Source organism: Mustela nigripes, chromosome 4 (genome assembly GCF_022355385.1).
Source record: "Mustela nigripes isolate SB6536 chromosome 4, MUSNIG.SB6536, whole genome shotgun sequence".
Classification (NCBI taxonomy): Eukaryota; Metazoa; Chordata; class Mammalia; order Carnivora; family Mustelidae; genus Mustela; species Mustela nigripes.
The window spans coordinates 21,467,026-21,486,507 of record NC_081560.1 but is presented as its reverse complement, the minus strand read 5'-3'; the positions used below and the strand labels follow the sequence as shown (position 1 = coordinate 21,486,507).

General features: G+C 42.4%; 1 protein-coding gene and 1 non-coding gene across 2 annotated transcripts in view; both read right to left on the bottom strand.

Annotated features, from left to right (window-relative positions):
- The window catches only part of TSGA13 (testis specific 13), a 43,713-nt gene that overhangs the window by 5,803 nt on the left and 18,428 nt on the right, over positions 1 to 19,482 (bottom strand). The window contains exons 2-4 of the mRNA XM_059397496.1: positions 5,589 to 5,667; positions 3,284 to 3,355; positions 2,018 to 2,224 (exon numbers count right to left, since the gene is read on the bottom strand). Coding sequence (XP_059253479.1) covers positions 2,018 to 2,224; positions 3,284 to 3,355; positions 5,589 to 5,667 — 358 coding nt within the window. The remainder of the gene's footprint in view (positions 1 to 2,017; positions 2,225 to 3,283; positions 3,356 to 5,588; positions 5,668 to 19,482) is intronic.
- LOC132017003 (U6 spliceosomal RNA) lies at positions 7,172 to 7,276 on the bottom strand. Its single transcript, XR_009404092.1, has one exon. It is a non-coding gene; the product is annotated as a U6 spliceosomal RNA (small nuclear RNA).

The window sequence follows — 19,482 nt, the reverse complement described above, 5'->3', positions numbered from 1 at the left end:
GGCATAGCAAAAGAATGCTTATATGATCTTAGGCTCGCTAAAGGCTGTCACATTTGTCTAACAAGGGAAAGGGATGTTGCAGCATGAATATGAAAGAAGCATTCTAGATATTGGCCTTCTTCTTGGACTTGTTCCAGAGAGCCTGAGGAATTACCATGGATTCAGTCCTTGACAATCAGTGCCTTAACTCTGTAGCATAATTTGCCCATGGATATGAACAGGTCCTGCATGTGATCTGGAAGGCTCAGAAAGTGCCAACTGTTGGCAGAAAGCTCTTCTTACTTGGAGCTACACAATAGTCTTATAGTTCCTTTTCTACCTGGAGTAGGACAATCCTGGGCCGGCATGTGTTCCTCTCCCGGTGTACATTACCCACAACCACTGAGAATGCACCACTGAGTTGATGCTCAAAGGACACAAATTCTGGCCACCTGGGTGGCTCAGTGGGTTAAGTCGCTGCCTTCGGCTCAGGTCATGATCTCAGGGTCCTGGGATCGAGTCCCACATCGGGCTCTCTGCTCAGCAGGGAGTCTGCTCCCTCCTCTCTCTCTCTCTCTGCCTGCCTCTCTATCTACTTGTGATCTCTGTCTGTCAAATCAACAAATAAAAATCTTTAAAAAAAAATAAAAAAGGACACAAATTCTGAACCCCAAGACACCATAGGCAATGAATTCATTAACAAACTCACATTCGGCATGTATCATTGCATATTGGCAATTTACCCTCCGTTTGGAGAGGAAGCTTTTACTGCCATTCATCCGGGAACTAAGGAAACACAAACCTCAAATTCACCACATTGTATCACAAGGGTCTATCTTGGGTAATTTCTGTGATAATTAGCTTCTTTTGTTTGCACTTTCACTTACTTCATTCAATTTCTTCTTGTTGTATTAGGCCTGCTCTCAAGGCTTTCAAGATCTTTTTTCAGATCCTGATTCCTACATATCTTTTAAATTCATTTTCTTCACTTCCTCTGCTATTGATTTAGTTCAATTCTTCAGCAACTCTCACCTTGACTGTTATAGTAACATCACAACTGATCTGATTTGTATCCCTTCCACAGTGAACACATCTTTCTCTCAACCTCCAAACACAGTCTTTCTAAAGTGCCAATTTGATTATACCTTTTATGTCCCCCCATGGACTCTTTCCCATCTCCGTGAATGCACCTCACTTTCTCGGGTCTTCATGCCTCTGCCTTTCCTTCTGACGGGGATATTCTCCCCTTCTTTTGTCAGGGGGCACCTCCTCTGTAAAACCTCCCTGATTACTCCCTTCCCCCCAACAAAGACACAGAGCTCTACTCTACATTAGTGCTATATCTCGCATATTCTATTATCCATATATCCTGGTGTATTAATAATAACTTTTATATTTCTCATGTATTGATCAGTGTCTCCTACTAGGCTCCAAGTTCCTTCCAGATAGAATATATTCTGAAAGCATCTTTATATTTTAGTTCTTTGTTTTGTTTATGTTGAGCAATTGTTTACTGGATTGAGCATGAACTTCTGTAGTGTCGAACAGAGTCCCAAATGTCTGGCTGCCATGATAGTGAATTCTCCGCCCCGTTCTCTCCATTTCTTCTGACACCTGAAAGCAATGGGTGTAAAGCATAACCCTCTACCCATTTCCCATTTAGTTATTTCTGTTCCTTATTCGTCATTTCTTGATTTATCCTTTACTGCTTTATACTCAACTGGAAAGCCAATGACTGTTTTACCTTTGGTTAATTACAAACTAAATGTCTTAGGCCAAGGAGGAACAATTTCTAATTAGGACCATGCAATGACGTTGCACAATGACACAAGCTCGTGTAGTTCTGAGTCTTTCCCAGGCTCTCCAGGTGCGCGCGCGCGTGTATGTGTGTGTGTGTGTGTTTAGCAAGGAATAAGAAGGGAGAAGCTGGCTCCTGAGTACCATCTTCCATGTTAATTTAACTCCCTTCTTCAAGCTAGCTCCCAGTTCCCGGGGGTCCTTCCTCAAGGTGCCAGGATGCTTCTCCAGGTGCCATTACCTTGAGCAGCAACTCCTTGGAGAAGTATTTTGGGGCCATGTCCTTTCCTTCTTGGTCAATTGGGCAGGGAAGTGGGTTGTTGGTCATAATCAGTAAGGTCTTATCCTGGTCATACTCCGCTACTTTCAACATGAAGCTTCTGATTTTCTCATTTCGAGCCAGGAATTTCTGCACGGCAGTGGGCTTCAAAGGCTCATAGTACTTCGCCTGAGTGACACAGAGGTTTCCAGAGAGACAAAGGGATTCGATCAAGAGAAGATTCACCAATCAACTGGCTAGTCTTCTGCCTCTGTGGGGGAGGGACAGAGGCTGCACATGGGTGGGGCAAATCTGCTCTGAAATGCATTTTACAGAAAATATCTGAAGCTACCCGGCCCTCTCTGCCCTCAGAGCAGCCCCCCACAAATAGTCTAAGGGATGAGGAAGTGAATTGGAAAAGTTTCCACATAAACGGAGTGAGACGATTTAGTTCTCCTGAAAAAGTGTCACATCTGGCTGAACCCAGTGGGGCAAACGATAAGCTTCCATGTTAAACCTAAATGGTCTTTTCTACAACTCTCTCCGAGGCAAATGGAGAAATTGCCATACACCAAAGCTCCTTCCTTGTTCAGGGAGACCAACACAGCCCCCTCCTGCGTCTTCCCACACACCAACATTTCTCCACAAGCACAACCTTATAAAGAAAAAGCAGTTACAAAAGAAAGCATGTCATTTAAAATGTGGTGGGAGAAGGGGCTGTCCCACAAAATTTGCTTTTCTGTCTGTAGGGAGGAGGCAGAGGACTGGAGAGGGAAAGAATCAAATACCTCCTGATTAGAAATAGGTTTTCTCAACTTAAAGATAAATCAGCTGCTGGGCACCTGGGTGGCTCAGTCGGTTGGGTCTCTGACACTTGAGTTTGACTTGGGTCATGATCTCAATGATCTCAGGTCATGAGATTGAGCCCTGTATTGGGCTCCATGCTAGGTAGGGAGATCGCTTGGGATTCTCTCTCTCCCTTTCCCTCTGCCACTCCACTCCCACCCTACATGTGCACGTGCATACTTGTGCAATCTGAAAAAAAAAAAATCGGCTGCAGGGACCACCCTCTTCCCAGGTCCTCCCTGGTCCCTCACCATCACCATATACTCAGCATAGCGTCCTAAGACAGGTCTGCTTCCCTGTGCCAGGAGACTGTGCAGTCATAGAAGCTGGTGGCACCATGCCTAGACTTTACTGTTAGGGTTGTTGTGGGGGGGGGGGGGCAGTGAATCCTTTATCACTTACCAAATTTGGATGGACTGTGTAAAGCTGAAGATTCTTCAGAACAAATTTTGATGGCCCAACGGGATCACAAATCTAGAGACAATAATTGAAACAGCGGTTTCAAGTTGCACAGAACCTAAACAATACTCACCTGCATCTAACTAAAAACTGGTCTCTCGTATGAATTAATCGAGGAGAACATGTGCTTCAGGATTTGTACCCCGGAATTCTGGAATGCAGGCCACAGCAAGGAGAGCTACGTTCTGAAGCATCCCCCACAGGAAAGCTTGTCCGTGGACATGTGGACCCACTTTACGGACATCAGGTAAAGCTGTGAGGGGGAAGTAGGTAAGGGCAGCATCAAAGTTCAGATGAGACAAACCACTCCAAGGCATCACACCTCTTCCTTCTGCCCTTTCCATTTCTATAGGAAATCAGGTAAAAATCAACACAGAGGACACCCTCTAGGGAGAAAAGCAAGTTATAAAAGGGTAATCACTTCAGGGTTGTAGTGGAAGGGAGCCCCAGGGACCACTGCCTGCCAAGATGGAAGCAGACACACGGAGGAAGGGAGAAACAATGGTGCATTTTGCTTTTTTTTTTTTTTTCTATAGTATGTGATTCTTTTGGAAATGTTGCCAAAAAAATAACTGAATGCCAGTAATATTCCTGTCTACCACTTGGCATTTTTCTGCTGGTGGACGTGCTGGTGATTGGCAGACTGGTAGAGTGTCATGTCTTGGTTGTACAGGAGAGGCGGGAGTTGCTGGGCCTCCCGCCTCTCCTTCACTGACCCTGCCTGGCCTCTAGTTCAGCCGTAGGTCACCTAGAGATGAGTCAAAGGCATGAGGGCACGAGGAGAGAAAAGCTCTGAGTTACTTTGGGCTTAGAATAATCAGAAATCAAAAAAAAGAGGAGCGGGCACAATCCTGTATTTGGATTAGCATTTCCAAAGATTGCCATGCCCCCAAGGGGGTGATATGGTAAGATGGGGTGCAGAGGAAAGGGAACATGTGCTGAAAGGTGAGGAAAGCATGAACGTGAATGGAAAAGAGAGAAGAAATAAGGATGGGGCAGAACATTGCCATGAGGGGAGGTGTTGTGCTCCTGGAGGAAAATGCCAGGGTCTGGCAATGACCAGGGGCTGTGGGGGGGAGAGACCAGGAAGACTATCAGAGCCACGCCATGCATTCCATGAGGAACAATGGGAAGAAATAAATCCAAAGATGCAAAGATTTCATTTTATTACCCTTTTGGAAAACTGAAGTCTCTTTGTTCAAAGCAAAGATACATTATAAACAATCTGCTTCACAGATATGATATATATATTTAGAATCATAGAAGTCTCAGAAAAATTTTGAGAGAACTATGTGAAAATTTTTCTTTTGTAGGGTTTGTGTGTGTGTGTGTGTTGTGTTTTTGTTTTTGTTTTTTGTTGTTGTTTTGAGAGGGGAAGGGTGGGGAGGAGCACAGGGAGAGGGAGAGACAGAGAATCTTCAGCAGGCTCCATACACATCATGGAGGCCCACACAGGGCTCAATCTCATGACCATGAGACAAAAATCCAGAGTCAGACACTTAACTTACTGAGCTATCCAGGTGCCCCAATAGGTTGTTTTTTTTTTTGTTTTTTTGTTTTTTTTTTAATTTTAGGGGAGAGAAAGTCTCTGAGGAAAATGCTTTTACTCTTAAATGTTTCCAAATTAGTCTACAGTGGTTGACCAAACCCACAACAGTGTCCTAAGTGGAATATATTTTTGGTTTTATGTTGAATTACACCATCCTGGCTAGTAAAATAAAATTGGCCTGGAAAATTCACTTGCATATGAAGAAATCTTGGGAAGCAACTGAGCTACCCAATGGGGTTTTGCAGCAAGAGGTGGCCATAAAGTCTAGCCAAGTTGGATTTCTTTCTTTCTTTCTTTCTTTTTTTTTAAGATTTTATTTATTTATTTTATAGAGATCACAAGTAGGCAGAGAGGGGGAAGCAGGCTCCCCACTGAGCAGAGAACCCAATGTGGGGCTCAATCCCAGGACCCTGGGATCGTGACCTGAGCCTGAGCCGAAGGCAAAGGCTTTAACCCACTGAGCCACCCAGGTCCCCCGCCAAGTTGGGTTTCTAAGATAGGATTATGGTCCCTGGCTTCTAGCCCTGATTAGTTGCTGATATGTCCCTGTCTCTTTTCTAAATCTCTCTTTCCCTTTCATAAAATCAGGATAAATTAACCTTGCTCTCTATATAAATATTAACCCCTTTTTCCTTTTCAACAGTAAGTTTGTGAACCCAACTTATAAAGTACTCTCTTTCCTCTAATGCTCCTTCTTACCTCATCATTATCAACCACTGTTGCTTTCTCAAGTTTAACTGAGATGGTTCTTGGAAGGCTTGATTTGTGTTGTTGAAACCTGAAAAAGAAGCAGAATATCTGATTATATTTTCTTACTCTGAGGCCTGGTCTTTGGCCCATTCTCAATCTCCGTCGACAGAGTTTGGGAGCCTGACTTAGAAGAGCCCAATTTGAAGATTCAAATTAAAACCACATTGAGATACCACCTTACACCAGTTAGAATAGCCAGAATTAGCAAGACAGGAAACAACATGTGTTGGAGAGGATGTGGAGAAAGGGGAACCCTCTTACACTGTTGGTGGGAAAGCAAGTTGGTGCAGCCACTTTGGAGAACAGTGTGGAGATTCCTCAAGAAATTAAAAATAGATCTTCCCTATGACCCTGCAATTGCACTACTGGGTATTTACCCCAAAGATACAGATGTAGTGAAAAGAAGAGCCATCTGTACTCCAATGTTTATAGCAGCAATGGCCACGGTTGCCAAACTGAGGAATGAACCAGGATGCCCTTCAATGGATGAATGGATAAGGAAGATGTGGTCTATATACATTATGGAGTATTATGCCTCCATCAGAAAAGATGAATACCCAACTTTTCTAGCAACATGGATGGGACTGGAAGAGAGTATGCTGAATGAAATAAGTCAAGCAGAGAGAGTCAATTATCAGATGGTTTCATTTATTTGTGGAGCATAACAAATAACATGGAAGACATGGGGAGATGGAGAGGAGAAGGGAGTTGGGGGAAATTGGAAGGGGAGGTGAACCATGAGATACTATGGACTCTGAAAAACAATCTGAGGGTTTTGAAGGGATGGGGGTGGGAGGTTGGGCGAACTAGGTGGTGTGTATTAGGGAGGGCACATATTGCATGGAGCACTGGGTGTGGTGCAAAAACAATGAATAATGTTACGCTGAAAAGAAATAAAAAATAAAAAATAAAAAAGAAGAGCCCAATTTGGGTGATCACTAATTGAATATGTATGTATAGTAAAGAATAGGATTTTTTATTCAGCCTGCATGCTGGGAGAAAACAAAACTTCGGTTTGAAGAATTAAGCAAGTGGGACCTCTTGGAGACATGATGATACCTGGTAAGTTGAATTCTTCTAAAGTAGTGATTTTAGATAACTTAAGGAAGTGCTCTGGGTGGACTTCTTAAGGACATTCTTTTGGGCAACTAGACTTTCCTAATACCCTTAAAGACCACCTACTGTTTTGAATGCCTACCCGCCTACTCTTCTTTTTTTTTTTTTTTTTTTAAGATCTTATTTATTTATTTGACAGAGAGAAATCACAAGTAGTCAGAGAGGCAGGCAGAGAGAGAGAGAGGGAAGCAGGCTCCCTGCTGAGCAGAGAGCCCGATTCGGGACTCGATCCCAGGACCCTGAGATCATGACCCGAGCCAAAGGCAGCGGCTCAACCCACTGAGCCACCCAGGCGCCCCTACCTGCCTACTCTTCTCTGGAGGGAAATGACTGTACCTTTGTCAGTAACTGATTCCATGAGAAGGGATATTATTAGTGGGAGTTCACAACCAAATTTCCAATTCTTTTTTTTTTTTTTTAATATGGAACACTTCACAAATTTTCATGTCATCATTATGCAGGGGCCATGCTAATCTTCTCTGTATTTCCATTTTTAGTATATGTGCTGATGACATGAGCACAAATTTTCAATTCTTAATGACCATGCTTGGATTACTGGCTCCCATCTTGTACCTAACCGTAGCTAGGTTTCTCTATCAAGGACTAAGGTGGTAAAAATCATCAATGGCAAATATCCTCACACTCTGTTCTTTCTCTTACTTTCTGATCCCCTACCCAGATACCAATTCCTTTTGGAGAAAAGAGGGGGACACAGACATTGCAATATTTAGTAAGAAACTATTTTAGATCCCTCACTAATTCTACTAAACCCATTTAGTGCCTAAACATAGTGAAAGATGCTCATCAGTAAGATTGGGTTAATGATTAAAATAAATGGCCTGTTTCCTCCTTGGAGATAGTTCCTATTTGGGTATTAAACTAGCTTCTATTAAGTAGGAGCTTGGGTCTACCTGAAGTACACCTTGCTCCTCTAAAAAATGAGGGTGGTAGTGCAAGGACCAAACTAAGAAAAGTAGAAATAGCCAGGCTATGTATGTAGGTGGCAGGTCAACTGCTGTAGGATGGTACAAATCATCCCAAATCCAGTATCAAGTCCCACCCAAGCATGGATCACTTCAGTCTGTTGCTGCCTACGAACTTCATCACTAACTCAGGCCAGAGGTCTTAAAAATAGTGTCAAGTGGAGAAGGTGACACATTGTGAATAAACCAAAATAAATTCATCCCCACTTAACTTCTTAACACTTTTGATATGTCCTACTACCTTAAGCAATCTTATAATAATACACTATAATCTTTATTATAGCACTTCTCAAAATGCTTCTTTATTATTTCAAAGGCAACACAGGATCCCAGATGCTCTTTTTTAAGGCCAATTTAAGGCTCTATTAGAGCCATGGGAAGAACTGTTCCTTTAATCCAGCAGTGTCACCAAGGATAGTCTGGCACTTTCTTTTTGCTAATGCTACTCTATTTATTTATTTATTTATTTATTTTTTACTTATTCTTCAGAGAGAGAGGGAGAGAGAGAGAGCACAGGCAGACAGAATGGCAGGCAGAGGCAGAGGGAGAAGCAGGCTCGCTGCTGAGCAAGGAGCCCGATGTGGGACTCGATCCCAGGATGCTGGGATCATGACCTGAGCCGAAGGCAGCTGCTTAACCAACTGAGCCACCCAGGCGTCCCAATTGCTAATGCTACTCTAGTTGCTGCATGAAACACAGACCAAGACCTGAGAGCAATTGGTCAATTAGAACATTTTTAATGAGAGTCTATTCTGGAACTAGACCTGTTCAAAGAGATCTGGACTACAAGTCACGTTTGTATAAAATGATATTTATAATTTAGTGAGGTAAACAAAACTACACACTTGGCATATCTCTTTTGGTCCATTGCTTTTCACCACTCAGTGGGCCAGTCCAAGGCAAGTATATACCCAGAGACCAAATTCAGTGCCTCCAAAGAGTCCACGTTCTGCAGGGGCTCAATTCAATCCATTCCTTCCTTCGGACACATCATGTGCCCAGCCCCGTTCTTGATCCTGCGTGGGAAACGAGAGAAGACTGGTAGGTGCTGTTGTGAATGCAGAAAATGCACAAGACATGATGACCTTTGTCCTCAAGAACTTGGGTGGTAAATGGTGGAGTGGGAGGGGTGGGGGTGGGGAGAGGAAGTGACCTCTAAATGTGAAATAAGAATGACAAATGCATGCTAATATATGTCTCCTGGGCCCTTGATTTCCTCATCTGTAAAAATGGAGAGAGCTAACCAAATGATTTAAAGATAACATTCTAACTCCTTTAGACAGCAGTAAAATTTCCTTATATTAAGACCTGAAATAAAATTGACTCACGGGTCAATTGTGGGAGCAAATTGGAGAACAATGATGCTTTCATTTATCTCCCCTTTCAATACAACCGTGCTCCCATATGTCAGGTCTGGGAAGCTAGGAAAAGTGTGTGTATATGTTGGTATGGGGAGAGGGTGGCAGGGAATTGCTACTTTTTTTTTTTTTTTATAGACAATTTAAAATGGAAGCTAAAAGTTGATGATGTGCAAGCCACCTTTTAGAGAAAAAAGGTCAGTGAGGCTTAGAGGGACATTTCCTAAAGGATGTGTGGAGCTTGAGCTATAGGCCAATGAGAAGGCGTGTGATGTCACTCACCTGATAGGTGTTTGTCACTGCTGTTCAAAGTAGCAAGACATAAAAGTGGATATAAGTGGGATGGATCGAATTATGGAGGTCTTGGCAATTAAGTAGAACTTTGATAGGCCTATCAGCCCAAGCCACTATAAAGCCCATGGATTTGGAGGAAAGCTTGTGTTCGTGTTGACAGTGTCAATAAGTAATTGTTTAAGGTTTATATCGAGTTCGATTGTCTAGACAGAAACCCTAAAGACAGTTGTCTGCAGTTTATGATTAGACTGAGATCAAATCTGAACGTTCCCTCAAGGGGAATAGACTAATGAGCTTTTCACCCTTTTCTCACCTTTAGCTTACTGGAAGTGAGTCCAATTCATGTGTATATTGAAACTACAATAAGTAGAAGCCATCAAACTGGGAGGTACAAATCTTGGGCTACTCTTCTGTAACCCAGGGTGGAAAAAACAAAATCACACAAACGCAAAAACCACATCTGAAACAGAAAGGGAAAGATCTGGTGTACAATACCTTGAAGGACATCAGGAAACCCTATTTCCTTGAGGAAAGGGAGATTCCTCGGCACTGAAACTTTCCATTTTCAAAGTGCCTTATTCTTTTCTTGATTCTGGAGGAGACACAGAATCTGTGATGAGTCGGCAATCTAGAATGCTGAGGTGTTCTATGTTGGAGGCAGCACAAAGACATGCTTAAACAAGATCTGCTCCCATCTGTTCCAATTTGTTTTTCCAACCTATGACTTCCCTATATACACCCTGACCTTGTCACCATATTTTAATCAACCTCTACTTTAGCCAGTGTTTTTACCCTATTCCTCAAATACAGAAATCTTTCTCTCTTATTCCCCATACTTGTAAGGCTCTCTCCACCTCTTCATTTGAATCCTCTTCTTTCTTTATGTTACTACTGACGTCTGTCCTCTTCAGAGAAGACTTCCCAGATCAATCCAGTCCCAAATTCTAGCCCGCGGGCATTGTGTGTGTGTGTGTGTGTGTGTGTGTGTGTGTGCGCGCGCGCGCGCGCAATTCTATAGTTCTACCTGTATTTTTCTTCTGTGCAGATACTGTTTGCCTCCTAGGCAGTAAACATCTTCAAAGTGATATGTGAATTTTACATGCATTTGTACCCCCCCACACACAGTGTTTTGTGTATTAAGATTCAAAAATCAGTATTTGTTTGTTTCAGTATATTTCCTGACTGCTTATCATGGGTTAAGCACCATATGAGGCAATGGGAACCAAACACAGATCAGGCATAATCCTTGACCTCAAGGACCACACAGTTTAGCCAGGAAGAGAGACAAAAAAAGAGTTCAGTGCAACAGATTGCAATGCCCAGATCAGAGATCAGTTTGGGATGCTGTCAGATCAAAGAGGAAGAACACTAAATCCTGGGACATTTGGGACTAACAGCTAAACTCAGCCTAGAAAGGTGAGTACGAGTGAAACACGTGAAGAGAAGACAAAAATGGGCATTTGAGAAACGGGCAGCAAATAAGCAAAAACATAACAAGTTAGTGCAGCCTCTTTGGAGAACAGTGTGGAGATTCCTCAAGAAATTAAAAATAGATCTTCCCTATGACCCTGCTATTGCACTCCTGGGTATTTACCCCAATGCACTCCTAGGTATTTACCCCAAAGATACAGATGTCCTGAAAAGAAGGGCCATCTGTACCCCAATGTTTATAGCAGCAATGGCCACAGTCGCCAAACTGTGGAAAGAACCAAGATGCCCTTCAACAGACGAATGGATAAGGAAGATGTGGTCCATATACACTATGGAGTATTATGCCTCCATCAGAGAGGATGAATACCCAACTTTTGTAGCAACATGGACGGGACTGGAAGAGATTATGCTGAGTGAAATAAGTCAAGCAGAGAGAGTCAATTATCATATGGTTTCACTTATTTGTGGAGCATAACAAATAGCATGGAGGACATGGGGAGATAGAGAGAAGGGAGTTGAGGGAAATTGGAAGGGAAGGTGAACCATGAGAGACTATGGACTCTGAAAAACAATCTGAGGGTTTTGAAGGGGCGGGGGGTGGGAGGTCAGGGTACCAGGTGGTGGGTATTATAGAGGGCACGGATTGCATGGAGCACTGGGTGTGGTGCAAAAATAATGAATACTGTTATGCTGAAAATAAAAAATAAATTAAAAAAACAAACAAACAAACAAAAACAGAACAAAGCATGGTTTATGTAGGGGAAATGCAAATAGCTTATGCCTAGAACATAAGATTTAACAAAAAGGGAAAAAGAGATGAAACTGGGGAGGAAGCCAGGGTCCAAATCCTGGAGTGTAGTCCCTGACAGAAACACACATGTTCTTCTATGAGTAATAAAGACCTATTGAAGGATTTTAAGTCAGGAGATATATTAAACAATACATATTTTAGAAATATGAAAATGGTGACAAGGATGCCTGGGTTAAGCCTCTGCCTTGGGCTCAGGTCATGATCTCAGTGTCCTTGGATCCAGCCCCGCATCGGGCTCTCTGCTCAGCAGGGAGCCTGCTTCCTCCTCTCTTTCTGCCTGCCTCTCTGTCTACTTGTGATCTGTCAAATAAATTTTAAAAATCTTAAAAAAAAAAAGAAAAGAAAATGTTGAGAGTATGAATTATAGATTAGAAAGACAGAGAGGCCTTTGAGAATCCTATGGTACTAAGGAAGGAATGAGAAAATGTAAGAGTCAGTTTGTGCTACCCACCTCTGTCTCCTCACCCTGGATGACCTATTCAAAGATGGCCAACCAAATTCTCTCCACTAGGAATCTGAGAGTTTAATAAAGACAGAGAGATGGGAGTGCCTGGGTGGCTCAGTTGGTTAAGTGGCTGACTTCTACTCAGGTTATGACCTCAGGTGACTGGGTTCCCTGCTCAGCAGGGAGACTGCTTCTCCCCCTGCTTGTGCTGTCTCTCTCTTTCTAAATAATTAAATAAAAAATAAATAAAATTCATTTAATAAATTTATTTAATAAACTTAAAATAAATTTAATAAATTTATTTAATAGACTAAATTGTGGAGGCCGAGAAAAATTAAGGCCATCCCACCTCAGGTTTAGCCTTAGCATAAGTACAGTCATCTTAGCTCCGGCAGCCATCTCAGACCCCTGTGCCCAGGGGCTGAACTTTCCCCTACTTTACTTTAGTTCTAAGGACCCCCACCCTGCTTTGATAACAAGAATCCCCACCCTGCTTTGGTTCCAGAGATCCCCACCCTCCTTTAGTAACAGGAATTCCCACCCTGCTTTAGTAACAGAAACCCATAAATACCCCTGCCTTAACTAAGCTCGGGGTCCAAGTCCCACTCTGCTGTGTCGGGTATACTTGGGCCCAAGCTTAAGCTTGTCAAATAAACCCTTGTGTGACAGCATCGGTGTTGGTTCCCTGGTGGTCTCTCAGACGCGAAAACTTGGGTACAACATAAATAAATAAAACCTTTTTTAAAAAGACACAGAGAGTTGAAGGATGATTGTAGCTAAGTTGTCTTAGGCAGCCTCCCTTGCAGAAGGGTTAAGCTCCACCAACCGAGATCCCTCAAGCTGCTGCAGATCCAGTCCTCCCTGAAGCATAGGGACTCAGTTTTCCCTTCAGTTCTGTGAGTTTCCCAATAGCTTTTCAAATATCCTCACCCCACCCTTTTTCTTCTGAAATTAGTCAGAGTCCATTTCTGTTGTTTACAACAAAAACAACCACCTAAGCTGATGTGGGCTCTAAAGCCAGCTAGCAGCCTGGGACATCTGAAAGATTTAGGAAGATGGAATAATAGGATAATCATCCAATTGTTAACCAATTGGATCCACAGGCTGATGGATATAGTCACAGTTTTAGCTTGAATCCTGGAGTGAATGGAGGTGCAATGTACTAAATTAGAAAATGAGGGAGGTAGAGTGGGTTTGGGGGGGATTTTGGTTTGGGTTAGTTGGATATGAGGTACAGGTAGGGATTTTGTCTAATCAATGGTTTAAAATATGGGTCTAGAGCTCAAGAGAGAGGTTTGTGCTCAAGTTCATGTGCTAGTGGAAGCCATGGGAGTAGGTGGGATCAAGCAGGAGAAATGATGAGCTGAAGACACCAAGACACAGGACAGAGTCCCGGGTGACACATTCACCAACAGAAGAGCATACTGAGTAGAGGTACAGAGAACACTGAAAAAGAGTGGCCAGAGGTTGGAGGAGAACCAGGAAAAGATAGCCATGGAAATCTTGGAAAGAGACAATACCATGAAAAAGGGAGAACCTCTACCTTACCCCAGATCTGAACTTCAGCTTTTGAAGGTATAAGAAAGGATTTTTAAAACTCACTGAAATGGCCAAAGCTTAGTAAATAGTATAGCACCACTGATTGTAAGGCAGATGAATCTAGATTGAAAGAGACTACTAAGCTGGAGTTCATGGCAGAGCCAGGATTGGCTGGAACAGAGACTGAGAGAAGACAATGTGAACTTATCACACATTCTCCACCGATTGTCTTCTTTTTCAGGCATAGGCATTAGCTCAACCAAAACTCAGGTTGATGGTCCCTTTTTACAGAACCTAAGAGTGGGTCCCTCATACTTCCACCTCTACAACTTTTCATAGCCAGATGGAGACCTCACAGACAGGGTAACAGCTGGGTGGTGAGGACGGGGTGCTGGGGTAACACAGGGCATTCTGAAAGATATGGCCTTAGGAGCAAGAGCAGTGAATGAGGACACCAGGCAGGAAGAACTCTTTGCAGAACCACATCCTCCTGTCCTCCTATTTTGAACTGGTAATAAAATAGAAATATTGGGGTGCCTGTGTGGTTAAAGCCTCTGCCTTCAGCTCAGGTCATGATCCCAGGGTCCTGGGATCAAGCCCCGCATTGGGCTCTCTGCTCAGCGGGGAGCCTGCTTCCCCTTCTCTTTCTGCCTGCCTCTCTGCCTACTTGTGATCTCTGTCAAATAAATAAATAAAATCTTAATAATAATAAAAAAGAAATATCTACCCCTTTGAAAGTATTGCTATGGTAGCATCCACCCTTCTTTCCTCATACAGTGGACAAGTAGTGGTGGGGCACCCGGGTGGCTCAGTTGGTTAAGCATCTGCTTTTGGCTCAGGTCATGATCCCAGGGTCCTGGGATCAAGTCTTGCACTAAGCTCCCTGCTCATCAGACCGCCTGCTTCTCCCTCTGCCCTTCCCCTTTCCCTGCTCATGCTCCCTCTCCTCCCCCCACTTCAAATAAATTAATAAAATCCTTTTCTTTTTTTTAAAGAAAGAAGTAGTAGCAGATAGTACTGAGCAAGGATAGCTTATCCCCTTCCTGCCTCTATGTTTTATAAACAGCCCACCAGCAACATGTGGTAAAACTCTGGGGAGGCTCTTCCTTTATCAGGAGACACCTACCGTTTATCAGTGACTGGGTATGTCTTTCTAGTACAGGGCATGTATTAGGAAGCCAAATTTATATTCAGACCCCAGCCATAGTCTCCAAACTAGCTTCTAGCAAACAAATCCCAAACAATGAACAAAAAAATGCTGGTGGTTTTTTTTTTTTTTTTTTTTTTTTAAGAATTTTATGTGTTTATTTGGCAGAGAGAGAGAGAGATCACAAGGCAGAGAGGCAGGCGGTGGGGAAGGGAAGGGAGGCAGGCTCCCTACTGAGCAGAGAGCCCCATGAGGGGCTCGATCCCAGGACCCTGAGATCATGACCTGAGCCGAAGGCAGAGGTTTAGCCCACTGAGCGACCCAGGTGCCCTATGCTGGTATTTTTAACTCATCTGATTCTTGCATGTTTTTATTCATTGCTTGTAGGAATTATTTATTAATTGAATAAATACTTTATTAATTGCTGGTAGGAGTGATTGGTACCTCATTGGTACCTCAAGTATTTCCACAGCCTGGCTGCAGTGAAAGCTATAGCTGCAGTGTTAACAGTCTACGCCGGCACAGACACCAGGGAACCAGGAGACGGGGTGGGGGGGAGGGGTGCTCAGAAAGTTATCTTCTCAGAAAAGCAAAAAGGAAAGCCTGCTAGAAACCAGAGACTGGGCAGGGTGTTTTGCCAGGCAACCTGTCTTCCATCCGTGGGCAGAGGGGGACTGAGATTTATAAATTCATTCATCTCAGCTTTGACCAACACCAAATCTGAACAGAACTAGCATTATTCAGAGATGAATGAATGGAAAATGATTTTCAGAGCTAATGAACTTTATGAGGAGGAGAATGTAGCAGCAGTAATAGTCACCCTGGCTTAAATGGGGAGCTAAGAAAGACTGTCAGAAATGGAGAAATATAAAGAGCTGGAAATTGGGAATCTGGGAATTCAAGGCCATGAAATTTGTTTGTAGATCGATCGATCTATTTATTTATTTGACAGAGACAGAGAGAGCACAAGCAGGGAGAGCAGCAGAGGTAGAAGCAGGCCCCCCTCTGAGCAGCAAGCCCAACACGGGGCTCAATCCGAGGACCCTGGAATCATGACCTGAGCTGAAGGCAGATGCTTAACTGAATGAGCCACCCAGGTACCCCTGTGTGCAGAGGTACTAAAAAATATACTACCCAGAGTAACCTACAGATTTAATGCAATCCCTATCAAAATACCAGTAGTATTTTTCATAGAACTAGAAAAAAATAATCCTAAAATTTGTATGGAACCACAAAAGACCCCAAATAGCTAAAGCAATCTTGAAAAAGAAAAACAGGACTGGAGTTATCACAATTCCAGATTCCAGGTTATACTACAAAGCTGTAGTAATCTACACAGTGTGGTCCTGGCACAAAAATAGATCAGTGGAACAGGATAGAAAGCCCAGAAACAAACCCATGATTCTACGGTCAATTAACCTTAGACCAAAGAGGGAAGAATTATCTCTTCAACAAATGGTATTGGGAAAACTGGACAGCTACACGCAAAAGAATGAAACGTGACCACTTTCTTATACCATACCCCAAAATAAACTCAAAACGGCTTAAAGATCTAAATGTGAAACCTGAAAGCATAAACATCCTAGAAGAGAGCCCAGGCAGTAATTTCTCTGACATCGGCCATAGTAACTTCTTTCTACATATGTCTCCCGAGGCAAAAGCAAGAGAAGCAAAAATAAACTATTGAGACTACATCAAAATACAAAGTCTCCGCCCAGTGAAGGAAATAATCAACAAAACTAAAAGACTACTTACTGAATGGGAGAAGATATTTGCAAATAACATATGGGATAAAGGATTAGTATCCAAAATATATAAATAACAGATACAACTCAATACCCCAAAACCAAATAATCCAATTTAAAATGGGAAGAAGTCATTTCTCCAAAGAAGACATCCAGATGGCCCACAGGTCCATGAAAAGATGCTCAATATCATTCATCACCAGGGAAATGCAAATCAAAACTACAATGAGCTATATCCTCACACCTGCTGGAATGGCTAATATCAAAAATACAAGAAACAGTAAGTGGTGGTGAGGATGTGGGGAAAAAGGAATGTTCGTGTACTGTTGGTGAGAATGCGAAATGGTGCAGCCACTGTGGAAAAAACAGCATGGAGATTCCTAAAAAATTAAAAATAAAACTACCCTATGACTCAGTAATTGCACTACTGGATATTTACGCAAAGAATACAAAAACACTAATTCAAACAGATATATTTATGCCTATGTTTATTGCAGCATTATTTATAATAGCCAAATTATGGAAGCAGCCCAAATGTCCATCAGCTGGTGAATGGATAAAGAAGTTGTATGCATATACAAAAGAATATTATCCTGCCATTAAAGAAAATAAAATCTCACCAATTGCAACAACATGGATGGAGCTAGAGAATGTGATGCTAAGCAAAATAAGTCAATCGGAGAAAGACAAATACCGTGACTGCACTTATATGAGGAATTTAAGGAACAAAACAAGTGAACAAAGGGGAGAAAAAGAGACAAACTGAGAAATAGACTTTTAACTACAGAGAACAAGCGGATGGTTACCAGAGGGGAGGTGGGTGGGGAGATGGGTGAAACAGGTGATGGGGATTAAAGAGTACACTTACCATGATGGGCACTGAGTAATGTACAGAATTGTTGAATCACTATATTGTATACCTGAAACTAATAGAATATTGTATGTTAACTATACTGGAATTTAAAAACTTTTTAAAAATATGGTGATATCTACTCACAAGAGAGGGTGGAAGCTGTTTTGAGGTTTTTTTTTTTTAAGATTTATTCATTTATTTATTTGAGAGACAGAATGAGCAAGAGAGAAGAAGCAGAGGGAGAGAGAGAAGCTGACTCCCCATCAAACAGGGAGCCCAATGTGGGCTCTATCCCAGGACTCCAGAATCATGAACTGAGCCCAAGGCAGAGGAAGATGCTGAACCGACTAAACCACCCAGACGTCCTCTATGCAGGACTTTCTTTCCTTCCTTTCTTTCTTCCTGCTTGCTTGCTTTCAGATTTTATTTATTCATTTGACAGAGAGAGAGAGAGAGAGAGAGAGAGAGTACAGGTAGGGTGAGTGGCAGAGGGAGAGGGACAAGCAGACTCCCCACTGAGCAGGGAGCCCAATGTGAGGGGGGCTCAGTCCCAGGACCCCAAGATCATGACCCCATCTAAAGGCAGACACTTAGCAGACTGAATTACCCAGGTGTCCCTACAGACAGATATTTTAAATGTAAAAAACAAAAACAAAAACAAAAACAAACAAAAAAACCAAAAACAAAAACCACAGAAATTTCCTGCTTAATAGCTTCCTATTACACTTAAAATAAAATCTGAACTTCTTGCCATATTATACAATGCTCTGTGATTCTCCCTGCCCCTCCCAAACTTCATCTCCTACTAGTCTCTTCATCATGTCAGCTACTTTTGCCATCTTGAACTTACTGCTATTCTTTGAACATGTTAAGTCATTCACTTTCAGGGCTTTTGTTAATTCTATTCTCTGAAACACTGTTCACCATGAATTTCTTATGGCTTTCTTCCTCACTTGAAAATAGGCAAGTGTTACCTTAGAGGAGAGACCTTGGTTAACCATACCAAATAGGTACTCACTCCCAATCATATTGTATTGTATCTCTTTACTATTCTTCAAAGCCCTTATGTTTACCTGAATGTTCCTACTTGTTCATTTACTATCGATCTCCTTCATGAGAATATATGCTCCAATGTGGCAAGAATTTTGCATGCTTGGTTCACTACTATATCCCTAGTGCCTGGAAGAGCAGTACTTGGTGCACAGAAGACACACAGCAACTATTTGTTGACTGAAAAAGTGACTGACTCAACTGAAATTTCCATGTAGACTATGCGATATGTGGGAGTTTTATACATTGTTGGTGGTACTTGACAGCCATTCCAAAGTTCCTTCCTTCTAATCTTGTTTTAAATATAAAATACTAATACAAATAAATAAATATAAAAATATAAAAATTAAAAGATAAAATACTAGGGATGTCCAGGTGGCTCAGTCGGTTAAACATCTGCCTTCAACTTGGGTCATGATCCCAGGGTCCTGGGATAGAGTCCCATATCAGGCTCCTTGTTCCACGGAGAGCCTGCCTCTCCCTCTCCTTCTGCCACTCCCCGACCCTCCCCTACTCCTGTATGCTCTCATTCTCTCTCTCAAATAAGTAAATGAAATTTTAAAAAATAAAGAAGAAATACTAGGTTCGAGGAAATATCAGGGTGGAACCTGAATTAAGAGATTTGTAAGACTTCTCCACAGCCTCTCTGAGGGATTTCCTTACCTTTCCTTTCTTCCCTATGTGCTCATTTTGATCCTGACGTATCCATTAGTTATGACCCAATTGCATTATGAAGACCATAGCAGTATCGTGATGACTAGATAAGAGGAAGAGGTCTTTACTTACAAGAGGAATGATATAATACCATTTCAAGGGCTGAACATTTACTCCAGGGAGACTGCCTCTGCTATGTCTCCATTTAGGAGTCAAGTTGGACAGAAACAATGGGAGGGTCCTGATGAGCAGGTAGGGCCAACCTACTGGGTGTTTCAGATGAAGGGAGAATTATATCTTGAGAATGTTAGCTTTAGAAATAACAGAAGGCCACCTAGGGACATATCAGCAAATGAATGAAGAAAGGAGGAGGAAGACAGATTTGAAATGTCCTGCTGGTCTTCTATAAAAGAAAAG